Here is a 13,318-nt window from a genome sequence, read left to right on the forward strand (position 1 = left end):
AAGATGTTCCTCCTCAGGTTCCCTTTAAACATTTCACCTCTCACCCTTAACCTGTGACCTCCAGCTTGAACTTCACTCTCCCTCATTATTTTGTGTACCTCTGTCGAATCTCCCCTCACTCTCCTACACTGCAGGGAAGAAAGTCCTAACCTATAACTCGGGCCCACAAGTCCCGGCAATGTACTTGTAAATTTTCTTGGCACTCTTTCAGTCCCTCTTATGGGTAGGTGACCGGAACTGCACACAATACTCCAAATTAGGTAGGCTTCACCAGCGTTTTATACAACTGCTGTACTCAACCATTTAATACATGAATGCTGATTCACCAAAGGCTGACACCAATCCTGATCTAAGTACCCCTGCAATCTCCTCTGCTCTGAGGAAAGCAACCTCACCTTCACCACTTTACTAACATAACCAATCTCGCCCCGCAGTCATTTTACTGAATGCCAACTGCTCCCCTCCCAAAGCCCTGCCATCATTGCTGAAATCTGCACCCATCGCCCAGTTGTAGTCAAGCCAGTGTTTCCTAAATGCTCATTAAGTGTCCCTTTTCCTGTACTCTCTATCTATATTGATAAAGCCCAGTATCTCAAATACATTCCTGTGTGCACCACTTGTCACAGTCTTCCAATCAGAAGAATGTCTTTCCACCAGCGTCTCCTGCCTCCTGTTACCAAGCCAATGCTGGATCCAGTTTGCCAACTTTCTGCAGATCCTGCTGGATGTGCCTTAACTTCCTGATCGGTGGGCCAGATGGCCTAGTTACACTCGTATCTCTTACGGTCTGGCACAACATGAATCTGGACCCACCAGCTTGGTTAGCCTCATCACTAAGGAAGTGATGGATGCAGGTTTGGTTTGACGGTGGAGTGCTCTGTCTCTGGCCTGGTCCAGACATAAAGAAGAGAGAACTGTAGATGGTGGGAGGAAGGGAAGGGGGATGAGGTGGAAATATGAGAGAGAGAGAGAGAGAGAGAGAGAGAGAGAGAGAGATAATGATAATTATTGGCCCCTGTGCCAGATTCACCCACTGCCACACTCATCCCCATCTCTCTCCTGCTCTGCCCATACCCCTTTAGGTTTCCCTTTCTCCCTCAAATCCATTTCCTGTTCTCTCTCTGCTCTGTGTCTCCTCCTCCTCACTGCATCACTGCCCCGGCCCAATTTCCTTTCCCCTCACCCTTTCAGTCAAACCCTCAGCCCATCTCTCTCTCTCCCTCTTCTCGCTTGTCTCTCACCTTTCCTTGACCCCAAAACTCCACCTCTCCCCGTGCTCCATGTCCCACTCTCTGCCCCAAACAATCCCCAACTCCTTCCCCAGTATCCCTTTGTCCTCTGTACCCTTCCCCACCTGCACATCCCACTTGCTCTCCTTTTTTCCGATTCCTTCTCTCCCAGTTTCCCCTGCTCCTCTGCCCTCCTCCCTCCCCTGCAGCCACCTCCCTACCCATATCTCTCCTTCATCATTATTTTTTTCCATGCACACAATTAATGCGTTACAAATGTTAACATATTGATTTCCAACTGGGTTTTCTGTGCATGTTAATTGTGTATATTTCCTTCTGCTAACTTTAGTTCTGTAGTATATTTGTATATTTCGTGGTATTAAAGCTGATGTTAAAATTGGGAGTTCCTTTGGGGATACTTGGCATGAACCCACTCAGTGAACCCACTCTTCTGCACTTTCAGATAAAGGTTGTCACAGCCGCACTCTGACCTGGGGCACGTTCCTGAAATCAACAGTTGCGATTGCAGTGATCCACTCCGTGTACTTACTGATGTGTTACTGTGAGTATCAAATGCACCAAAGCTTTCAACGGTTTGATCACAGTCTAAGGATCTCAGTCACGGTGAAAACTTACCGCAGTTTCTCACCGACACTTCAGCTTCTGAAAGGGAAAGAGTCATGGTGAAATCTCCAACACGTTTCTCCGTCTGTCTCTCTCTTCTTTACTCTGTCTCTCTTGCTCAGTCTCACTGTCTGTCTCTCTCCATTCTCTCTGGCTCTCTGTTTCTCACTTGCTCACTCATTTCCACCCCTCTCTACCTCCTTTCTGGCATTCCCTTTCATTCAGGAAGTACTTTCACCCAGATCTGTGGGGTTCTGCTGGAATAGCAATCGGTTTATTGTTGTCGCATGTACTGAGAGTGAAAAACCTGCCCTGCAGACTTTTCATTCAGATCATGTTATTATCATTAATTAACTTTATTTCTTGCATCATTCACATGCATGAGCAGTAAAAATCTTTACATTAGGTCTCTGTCTAAATGTGCAATTTATATTAATTTGTAATAAATAATATGTACAACAGGACAGTCAATATAGCATAGAAATGCAATTGTATCAGCATCAATTAACCAGTCTGATGGCCTGGTGGAAGAAGCTGTCCCGGAGCCTGTTGGTACTGGCTTTAACGTCGGTACGTTTCCCGGATGGTAGCAGCTGGAACAGTTTGAGGTTGGAGTTTCTTGGGTCGCCAATGATCTTTTGGGCCACAGTGGATTGGGGTAGAACAATAGCAGAATGCAGAGTAAAGTGCATCAGTTTCAGAGAAACTGCAGCGCAGGTAGACTGTAAGGTGCACGGTCAAAACAAAGTGGATTATGAGGTCAAGAATCATATTGTACTAGGGAACCATTCAATAGTCTGATGACAGCAGGGATAGAAGCTGTCCTTCAGCTTTGTTGTACATCTGCTCAGGCCTTGGTATCTTCCACACAGAGATGCCACAACACAGATATACATGTGTAGTCACCAAAACCTGAACAGGAAAATATCCTTACACCACTACCCTCTGCCTCACGTCACCAGGCCCATGGTGGAACGCATTAGGTAGCTCACTGTTGTCGCTAGTCTCCAGGTGGAACCCATGACGGAGCTGAAACTGCCCTGGACTCCCCGGCTGGGAGATGCACCCTAAGATCCCTGGTGTAGGAGCCTCCAGCTCACTCAAGAGTTTAAAAAACTCACAGTACAAAGCCAATTCTTATCAAAGTATGTACAGGTCACCATATACGACCTTCAGTTTCATTTTCTTGCAGGTATTCTCTGTAAAACAAACAAATACAACAGAGTCAATGAAAAACTACATACAGAGATGGACAACCAGCTAATGTGCAAACGAAGACAAACTATGCAAATACAAAAATAATAAAGTGAGTCATTAGAAAACACACTGTATGGCTGTCAGGGTTGGGGCGAAGGTTAGCTGCTTCAAATCAGAAAGTACTGCATATACTTACTCAGTGGGTCAGACAGCATATGTGGAGAGGGAAGGTGGTTACTTTGGATTTCCAGCACATACAGCATGTCTCTCGGTTTCTTTCATTCGATACTCTGTGAATTTGCTCAGTGGAATCACACTGAACATTTTGAATTCCAGGTTGTCACGGTGTCACGGAGAGTGGTGAGGGAAGACTGGAGGGCAGATGTGGAGAGAGGGAAGGGGTGGGTAGAAGGCTGGGAAGGTGAGAGATTGAGGAAGGAGAAGAGAGGTGTGGGAAATGGGAGAGAGGTGGAGGGAGAGTAGGATATAGGATGGGTAATGTTAAGAATCCATACCCATTTCTCTGTCTGTTCATTTTAAACGTTTGGGACATTGTGGATCATGTGTGGAAGGACTGATTGTTGCAGATCTGCCGGCAGTGCAGATCCAGGGAATGACAGTAAGTGGGAATGAGATAACAGACCTGCGGAAAGCCTCGGTTTCCGAAGATCAGTAAGGCGAAGGCAGCTCCCAGTGCAGGTCGGGAGCCTATATCCTGATTCCATGCCCTCCGAGCACAGGGGATCCAATCAGTAAAAATCACAGTACTAGGGAGCAGAATTTCCTGATTTGCTCTGTGGGAGACACCTCGGGCAGTTACTGTGGGTAACATGGCTCTTCCAGTGATAGTTTAACTTTTCCTGCTATCTGTCCTGGGACCTTCCCCAGTCTGTAATCCAGGGGTCTCATCAGCACTCAGTGTTCAAACCCAGCCATGAGGAGAAGCTCCACCAAAATAGACTGAAATAAGAGCAAACAGGAGTTAAACATTATTTTATTGAGGCTGGAATTAAAGTGTAAATAATCTGACAATATTGTTTATTTAAAATTTATAAAGGATATTTTGTTAATTATAGGTCAAAACAAGGCACAGGCAGGTGACAATAAACAGGTAATTTTTATAATAATAATTTCTCCTGCTTTATAGTGTTGGGTTCCAAGTATGGCTGGATAAATTCACTGATACCCTCTCCCTCTCTTACTCTCACATGTTCACACTGCCCATAAAATCCTCTTGCTGTCTCCTACACACTGTTGCACCCAGAGGACAACTTTGGGGCCATTTTCGGCAATTGTGCAAGATGTGGTTGGAACTTACATAATCATAATTTCTCTTCCTATTACATTGCCTCCATGTCCAGGCATATTCTCCACGTAAATTATGGACATTTATTATCCTTACCAAACCCCAGCCCCACCCCTACCCCCTCAGTCTGGAGTTGCAGAGTGTGGCTGGTTTGGGGTCCTCCTTTTGCATCATTTGTTCAGTCCAACTTGCTGCCTCTGTGGTCTGTGTCACCATGGTTTGAGTCTGAAGGGTCATCATCAGGTAATCTGCCCCCTCACTGAGGACAATATTGGGATAGAGGAGCAGGTAGTATTGAGGAAGCAGGGTGTCTGCAGAGGACTTGGACAGATTGGGAGAGTGGGCAAAGAAGGGACACAGCCTTGGGAAGTGTATGGTCATGCACTTTGGCGGAAGAAATACAGATGTAGACTATTTTCTAAATGGGTGGAAAATTCAAAAATAGAAGATGCAAAAGCACTCGGGAGTCCTTGTGCAGGAGTTCCTATGGATAACTTTCAGGTTGAGTGGGTGGTGAGGAGGTAAATGCAATGATAGCATTCATTTCGAGAGGACGAGAATATAAAAATAAGATTGTAACTCTGAGGCTTTAAGAGGCATTGGTCGGACCACATTTGGAATATTGGGTGAAGAGTTTTGGGCCCCTCATCTGAGAAAGGATGTGCTGACAGTGGAAAGGGTCCAGAGGAGGTTTAAAAGAATAATCCCGGAAATGAAAGGGTTAACAACTGAAGAGCATTTGATGGCTCTTGACTTGTACTCGCTGGAGCTTAGAAGATTGAGGGGGGTCTTGTTGAAAGTTATAGAATGTTAAAAGACAAAGATAGAGTGGATGTGGAGAGGATGTTTCTCCAGTGAGAGAAAATAAGACCAGGGGGCACAGTATCATAATACAAGGATGTCCCTTTAGAACAGAGAAGAGGAGGGATTTCTTTAGTCTAAGGGTAGGGAATCTGTGGTATTCATTGCTGCAGACAGTTGGGTAAATTTAAAGCAGAAGTTGATAGGTTCTAGATTAGTAAGGGTATCAAAGGTTATGAGGAGAAGGCAGGAGAATGGGGTTGAGAGGGATAATGAATGGAGGCTTTATTTTGCCCCTATGTCTTACGGTCTTATGGTAACAATTACAATTTGTCTATTCCAGCTGATTGGGGAAATGCGTGATCTGAAAGCTGAATCAAGTCATGAAGCTGAATCCAAGAATGCTCAGATTGTTTAGAATGGACACAACAGTCTTCGCCTGCTGATCCTACTGAGACGGTCACATTCTCTGTCTTCCTGCTATTGACTCAAGCTTGAAATGCTCAACGTTATATGTTTTGGACATGTCCGAGTCTTGGAAAATATTGGAAAGAAGTATTTCAAACTTTCTTGACACTTGTTAAAGTTTAAGCCTAATCCTTTGATGCTTTATTTGGTATTGTTGGAGGAAAGGATGTTATTTTGTAGTCATCTGATTGCACATTTTGGCTTCTATGTCTCTGATGGTCAGAAGGACGCTCTTGCTTAAATGGAAAGATGCGGCCCCTCCTATTCACGCCCAATGATTACATGATGTGATGTCATGTTTAAATTTAGAGAAGATTCTATGTTCAATCTCTGAACCTAGCCAAGACTTTAACATCACGAGGAGAGGAGAAGGTGGTAGCGTGACGCAGCGTGCGTGGCCGCTCCAGAATGATATCGGTATTTGTTACGTAGGTACCGTGCACAATCCTGATTTGATGGAGACAGATGTGAGAAGCACGGAGGAACATCTGGAGAAACTTCTGAAATCCCCGCTTCGCTGCCGCCGCTACTGTGCGATCAAGAATCTCCGGAGGGGAAGGCCCCAAATCCTCAGCTTTTCCTATTGCCTGTTGCCGGGGCTTGGGTCGAAGCGCTCGGAAGAAATGGTGCTCGGTGTCGGAGGGCTGGTTGGAGGCTTGAAGTTTTCAGACGGACTCAAGAGTTGGCTGTGGGTCGGGTGCTTCCAGGGTGCTGCATCGGCAAGTTTGCGGCGCTGTAAGTTCATGGCAGGGGGAAGTTTTTTTCTTCCTTCTACCGTCTGCGTGAGATGATGGGACTTTCGAGAGACTTTGAGACTTTTTTTTACCGTGCTTGTGGTCTGTTCTTCATCAAATTACGGTATTGCTTTGCACTGTTGTAACTATATAATTATGTGGTTTTTGTCAGTTTTTTTTAGTCTTGGTTTGTCTTGTGTTTCTGTGGTATGATAACAGAGGAACATTGTATCATTTCTTAATGCATGCAGTACTAAGTGACAATAAAACAGTACTGCGTGTCCTCATAATCTAATCTAATCTAAACGTCGTGGGGACCTTTTCTGAATTATTTTCAAAATCTTTGATTTGCCGTTAAAGCACAGATGAAGACTAATAATTTTTCCGGCACACACATCACATCATAGTCCCCCAAGGCAATCATCCACTTATGCCAAAACTCCAAACACCTCCACATCCCCCATGGTCTTCCCCATGCCCCGCGGGAAGGTTGCAGGGGCTCCGGATATGCCCTGTGGCATCTTTTCAGATCAGAAGGATCCTAGGGTCTGGATTCACCTTGGGGGACTATGATGTGAGGCAAGTGGCGGAGCCCTGGACAGCCATTGAAGAATTGGATTTCATGCTCATCAAAGTGGAGATGGGGAAACGTAATTCCGATCTGAAACTGTGGTCATTTACTGATGAATTAATCCAGAGAGATGAAACAATGACCAACCTCCGAAAGGATCAGCAGAAACTCAAGATATCGATCCAGAACAGATTGTAGGAAGCCTAGGGGACCTATAACGGCCGTCTTCTCCTTGTCGGCCTCACTCATCAGGATCTGGCAACATCCATTCCTCAGATCCAGCACATTAAACCACGTCGCACCATTCAGACAGGCTATCGCGTCTTCGGCCTCAAAGCCCACAAAAAACAATAGCTTATAGACACACAAGAAAGAATAACATCTATGCCAGTTGGTTCATTTTACCTCTTATCAATAATATAACCCAAACAAGCTGTGAAAGAGAAGCACTTTCTCAGCAGTTAACATAACAAAGAAGCCATTTTATTCTAACATAACAAAGAAGCCACTTTCATTAGCCTTAGCAGTAACATAAAAGAAAAAAACCTTACACTTATTTTTAAATGATAGATTGTTCAGAAGTACCATTTCTTTTATATCTTTCTTCCTTTGTCTTACACCCCTTAGCGTTAATTCCCCTCTCAGCATTGTTTCTCAGCTCTTTATTTAGTTTGTTTTTATCTGTATGTTTATTTGTACTTTAAAATAAATTAAACCTTTGGAATTCAGACTGCTCGCCAATCTTAACTCCTGGAAGAACTCTTAGCATAAGAAATTAAACAGAGATTCAACAACTAACTCCTCCTAACTACACAATGTCCATATCTCTCCATCTTCCTTACATCCATCTGCCTATCCAAACGTCTCTTAAAAGCCTTTAACATATATGCCTCTACCACCATCCCAGGCAGCACATTCCAAGAATCCACCACTCTTTGAGCAAAACACTTACCCTCACATCCCCCTTGAACATACCCCCTCTCACCTTCAATGCACACCTTGTGGCATTAGACATTTCATCCCTGTATAATTTAATTTGAATAAGTATCTTGCTTTTGTGTGTGTGATAATTCTTCAGTCAGGTTGACAAGGTGATGTCATGGTGCCAGATCCAGGAGACACAAGTGATACTATAATCTGGAGCAGAAAATCACCAGGACTGAAGCAGGTTCATGACTCAAAATATCGATCGGCCCTTTTCTTCCGCACATACTTCAGCAGCTGAATCTTTGCTGGGTCCACGATCTCGATGAGCTGATTGGTAGGAAGTTTGGGAGGGGAGTTGACTGAATTGGAGAGGGAATAGGTTGTAAGGAAGTAAGTGGGAACGGGAGGAGATAGGGGAGCAGACATACAGATATCTAAAGTTTGATGGACTCCTCCGTGACAATGAATTCCACAGATTCACTGCCTTCTGGCTGAAGATCTTCCTCCTGGTCTCAGTTTTAAAGGGGTGTCCCTTTATTCTGGGCCTGTGCCTTCAGATCCTTAACTCTCCCACTGATGGAAACATCCTGCTCATGTCCATTCTTTACCTGCTTTGGTGGAGTTCATACAGGGTTAAAGTTTGAATCTCCCATCTCTTCACTGAGGCAGTACTTACATCATATTAGAGAATGTTAGAGAGACAACACCTAGAGTATGGTGCCTCCATTATTTAAAAAAAAAGATATACTTGTGTTAGAATGAGGTAGAAGATATTCACAAGACTACTTCCTAGGATGAGAGTGTTGTCCTACCATAAATGTCTAAGTAAATTGGATCTGTGTTGTTTGGTGTTTAGAAGAATGTAGGGTGATCTTGTATAGGATCCTAATTTTTTTATTTCCTAATTTCTTTAGCCAGAGGGAGGCAAATCTGTGGAATTCATCGTGAAGAGGCCAAGTCGTCGGTTATATTTAAAGCGGAGGTTGATAGGCTCTTGTTCAGTAAGGACATCAAAGGTTGCAGGGAGGCGGGGGAGGGGAGGACGGCAGGAGGATTCATTTGAGAGGGAAAATGATCGAATGGTGGAGCAGGCTTGATGGGCGGAATGGCCTAATTCTTCTCTAGGTCCTATGGTCCAAGGATGTACAGCAGGGTAATGGTGAGATGTTTCCACCAATGGGAGCGCCTTAATAAGACACACAGTGATCTTTTATTTCAGAAACAAGTTTTATTCATAACAATACATATACAATAAGAAAAAAAAGTGAAAAACTTTTTACATGCTTTGTGTAAAAATTTTCACTCTGAATGAAGGGGATAGTTGTAAGGAAATGGTATGGTAATGTAGTGGTTAGCACAACTTTCTACTGTGCCAGTGACCAGGGTTCAATTCCTGACCCTGTCTGTAAAGAGTTTGTATGTTCTCCCCATGACCGTGTGGGTGTCCTCTAAATGCTCTAATTTTCTCCCACAGTCCAAAGACATACTGGTTGGTAGGTTAATTGGTCATTGTAAATTGTGCTGTGATTGCGCTGGAATTAAATCATGGGATTGCTGGGCGGCGCGTCTCGGAGGGCCAGAAGGGTCTACTCCACGCGGTATCTCAATAAATAAATCAACCATCGGAGGTGTTAGGGGTTTCTTCTTGGAGAGGATGGTGAGTCACTGGAATTCACTACCCAAGAGGGTTATGGAGACTCGATCACTGGGGGTATTCAAGGAGGAAGTAGTTAATTTTTTTGAAAGATCAGAGAATTTATGGCGATGTAAAACTGTCAAAGAAGCGGAGACCTGAGATACACCAATCATACTGAACGCCGGGGCAGGGTAGATGGGCTGAAGGGCCGACTCCTGCTCCTATTTTCTTCTGAGTCATCAACTTGAAAGATCAACAGAGCCACAACCTGGACTTCGTGCTCACAGTAACGTTATTACAGGTTGGGACGTGGGAGTTCAGAAGTCAATTCCGGCATCATCTGTAAAGAGCCTGTGGAATACCTGGGTTTTCCCCGGGTGCTCCAGTTTCCTCCCACAGTACAAAGACATACGGATAGGTTAACTGGTCATTGTAAATTCTCCTGTGATCAGGTCAGGTTTAAATTGGAGTTGTCAGTGGTTTCTGGGTCAGCGAGGCTGGAAAGGCCTGTTCCGTGCTGTGTCACTAAATAAATAAATCTCTGGACTGGGTCTCAAATTCACGACGCTCTGACTGAGAGATGAGTGTGCTGCCCATTGAGCCACAGGAAACTGGAGCCTCATCTGATCTGTATCACTGAGGGAAGAAAGGAGCTTAATTTGCTGTTGTTGGTTTGTTTTGTTGCTGTTGTTCTGTTGTTGCTTGTGTTAGTCATAGAACATTACAGCACCGAAACCGGCCCTTCAGCCCATTCAGTCCATGCAAGACCATGAATCTGCCTCGTCCCATCGACCTGCTCTCGGATCATGGCCTTTCTATGTACCTATCCAAATCTTTCTTAAATGTTGAAATCAAAACCACATCCACCACTTGTGCTGGCAGCTCGTTCTACACTCTCACCATCCTCTTGAGTGCAGAAGCTCCCCCTCCTGTTCGCCTTAAACATTTCACCTTTCACCCTTAACCTATGACTTCTAGCTGTAGTCTAAGTGGAAGAAGCCTGCTTGCATTTACCCGATCTAAAGTCCTAACCTATTCAACCTTTTCCTATTACTCAGGTCCTCAAGTCCTAGCGACATCCTTGTAAATTTTCTCTGTACTCTTTCAATCTTATTACATAGTTGGCACAACATTGTGGGCCGAAGGGCCTGTAATTTACTGTAGATTTCTATGCTCTATCTTTCCTGTAGGGAGGTAACCAAAATTGCACACAATACTTCAAATTAAGCCTCACCAATGTCTTATACAATTTCAACATAACATCCCATCTTCTGTACTCAATACATTGACTTATGAAGGCCAATGTGCCAAAAGCTTTATTTATGAGCCTATCTGCCTGTAACACCACTTTCAAGGTATTATGGACCCATATTCATAGATCCCTCTTTTCTATTGCATTCCTCAGTGCCCTCCTGCTCACCATATAAGACCTACCCTGGTCAGTCTTCCCAAAGTGCAACACCTCACATTTGTCTCCATTATATTCTATCTCCTATTTTTCAGCCTATTTTCCAACTGGTCCAGATCCTGCTGCAAGTTTTGATAATCTTCCTTGCTGTCCACTATACCCTAATCTTGGTGTCATATGCAAATTTGCTGATCCAGTTTACCACATTATTAGCCAGATTGTTGATATAGATGACAAACAATGATGGACCCAGCTCCAATCCCTGTGGCACTCCACTAGTCACAGTCAAAGGCAACCATCATCCAACCATTCTCTTAGCTTCTCCTGCAAAGCCAATGACTAATCCAATATACTACCTTATCACAAATGCCAAGCGACTGAACCTTTCTTGACCAACGCCCATTTAGGACCTCGTCAAATGCCTTACTAAAGTCCATGTAGACAACATTCTCTTCATCAATTTTTCTGGTATCTTTCTCAAAAAGCTCTGTGATTGGTTAGACATGACTACCATGCACAAAGCCATGTGATTGGTTAGACATGACTGCCATGCACAAAGCCATGTGATTGGTTAGACATGACTGCCATGCACAAAGCCATGTGATTAGTTAGACATTACTACCATGCACAAAGCCATGGTGACTATTTCCTATCAGTCCTTTATCTATACAAATACTTATACTCCTATCCTGCCCTTCGAAATACGAGGGGTGATTGATAAGTTCGTGGCCTAAGGTCCATTTTCTCAGACAGTGCTTACTTGAATTTTCAATTATCTGAAATAGAAACACCACAAAAGTTATTCACTTCAATCTTTCTGCATAATCACTCAAAGAGTTGAACTGCATGTGCATGTAACGAGAGCTGTATAACTCATCTCCTTCTGCCTTAGGCCATAAACTTATCAATCACCCCTTGTACCTTCCAAATACTTTCCCAATACTGATGCTAGATTCACCAGCCTATAATTTCCTGACTTATTCTTGGAGTCTTTCTTAAACAAACAAACATCAGTCATACTCCAATCCCCCAGCACTCCAACCGTAGATGAAGATGTTTTAAATATCTCTGCAATTTCTGCACTAGCCTGCACAGGTCCGACGCAGCATCAATGCCCTGGATACCTATTCATTAAATAGCCTCTGAAACAAGTCCAGCTGTTGGCCTTCATGCGTGGCTTAGCTACTAAGCCCAGCAGAACTGGTTCTACTGACAGGAGAAGGAGCAAAGGCAGGTTACTGGTGTCTTAAAACTAGTTGCTTCAGGCAGATGGGGCAGTCAGCTGTGGTTGGCAGCTCACTGAGGAAAACATTGATCTCAAATCCTTGCTTCTTTGTTGCTATACCCACTCATGGGGAAGGCTTCAAGAGTAAACTTCATAGAAAGGTCCGGAGCTGGAGTCCCTAAGGCAGTCCTGCATTGAGTTCCACGCTGAATGGCATCTCCTGCGATGCCACTGGTACCAAACTGTATGGGTCTCTGTCTTTCCTTTGGACTCATCTGCTCCGTGGAGAATGGGCTTGCTCTCCATATCACACCACCTTGCGTACCAAGTAGACAGCTGGGATGCAATATCCATGGTTGACAGTGGCCACTGGAGGGCCTCAGATACTATCTGTGTCCATCTCCCGAGTAAATGCAGATGCAAAAAATCCATTTAAAATCTCCCCATATCTCGATGACATTTCCACACAAAATGAGCTCACCAGTCTGTTCTGACAGAGCACTGCCATGACATTTTCTGTGACAAGTCATGCCACCCTTCCTCTTTTAACCCCTCCTCCCTATCATATCTAAAATTACGTCTCCCCGGAACATTGAGCTACCAGTCCTGCCCCTCCTACAACCAAGTCTCACGAATGGCTACAATGTCATAATTCCACATGCCGAGTCATGCCCTAAGCTCACCTGCCTTTCCTACAATACCCCTTGTATCGAAATAAACACAATTCAGAACATTTGTCTCACCACACTCAACCGTTTGATTCCTGACTTTGTATGTAGGCTTAATATCTTTCTCCACAACCACTCCACTGTCTGTTCTGTCACTGTGGTTCCCATTCTCTGAAGCTCTACTTTAAACTCCCCACTGTGCAGCAGAAGCAAACCTTCCCGCTGGGAAATTGGTCCCCTCCACTTCAGGTGCAAACCATCCCTTCTGTTCAGGTCCAACCTTCTCTAGAAGACAGTCCAATGATCCAAAAACCTGAAGCCCTCCCTACTGCACCAACTCCTCAGCCATGTGTTAAACTGTATGATCTTCCTATTTCTGGCCTCTTTAGCAAATGGCATGAGTAGCAATCCTGCGATCACATCCATGGAGGTCCTGTCCTTTAACTTAACATTTAACTCCCAATAGTATCCAAAGTGGTATTCCCATAGGTGAAGGAACGGCCATTGGGGTACTGCCTGTCCCC

The 13,318-nt window shown here is 44.3% G+C and overlaps 1 protein-coding gene across 9 annotated transcripts in view; it reads left to right on the forward strand.

The window, feature by feature from the left end:
- The window catches only part of LOC140198122 (uncharacterized), a 56,083-nt gene extending 48,425 nt beyond the window's left edge, over positions 1–7,658 (forward strand). For 7 of the 9 annotated variants that reach the window (XM_072259066.1, XM_072259061.1, XM_072259057.1 and 4 more), the window contains 3 exons: positions 1,693–1,791; positions 4,127–4,161; positions 5,501–7,658. In XM_072259066.1, coding sequence (XP_072115167.1) covers positions 1,693–1,791; positions 4,127–4,161; positions 5,501–5,575 — 209 coding nt within the window. In that variant the 3' untranslated portion in view covers positions 5,576–7,658. Of the gene's footprint in view, positions 1–1,692; positions 1,792–3,045; positions 3,160–4,126; positions 4,162–5,500 lie in introns of all 9 variants that reach the window. The other 2 variants (XM_072259062.1, XM_072259064.1) reach the window with 2 other exon arrangements.
- Positions 7,659–13,318: the final 5,660 nt, after the last annotated feature.

Source organism: Mobula birostris, chromosome 5, assembly GCF_030028105.1.
Source record: "Mobula birostris isolate sMobBir1 chromosome 5, sMobBir1.hap1, whole genome shotgun sequence".
Classification (NCBI taxonomy): domain Eukaryota; kingdom Metazoa; phylum Chordata; class Chondrichthyes; order Myliobatiformes; family Myliobatidae; genus Mobula; species Mobula birostris.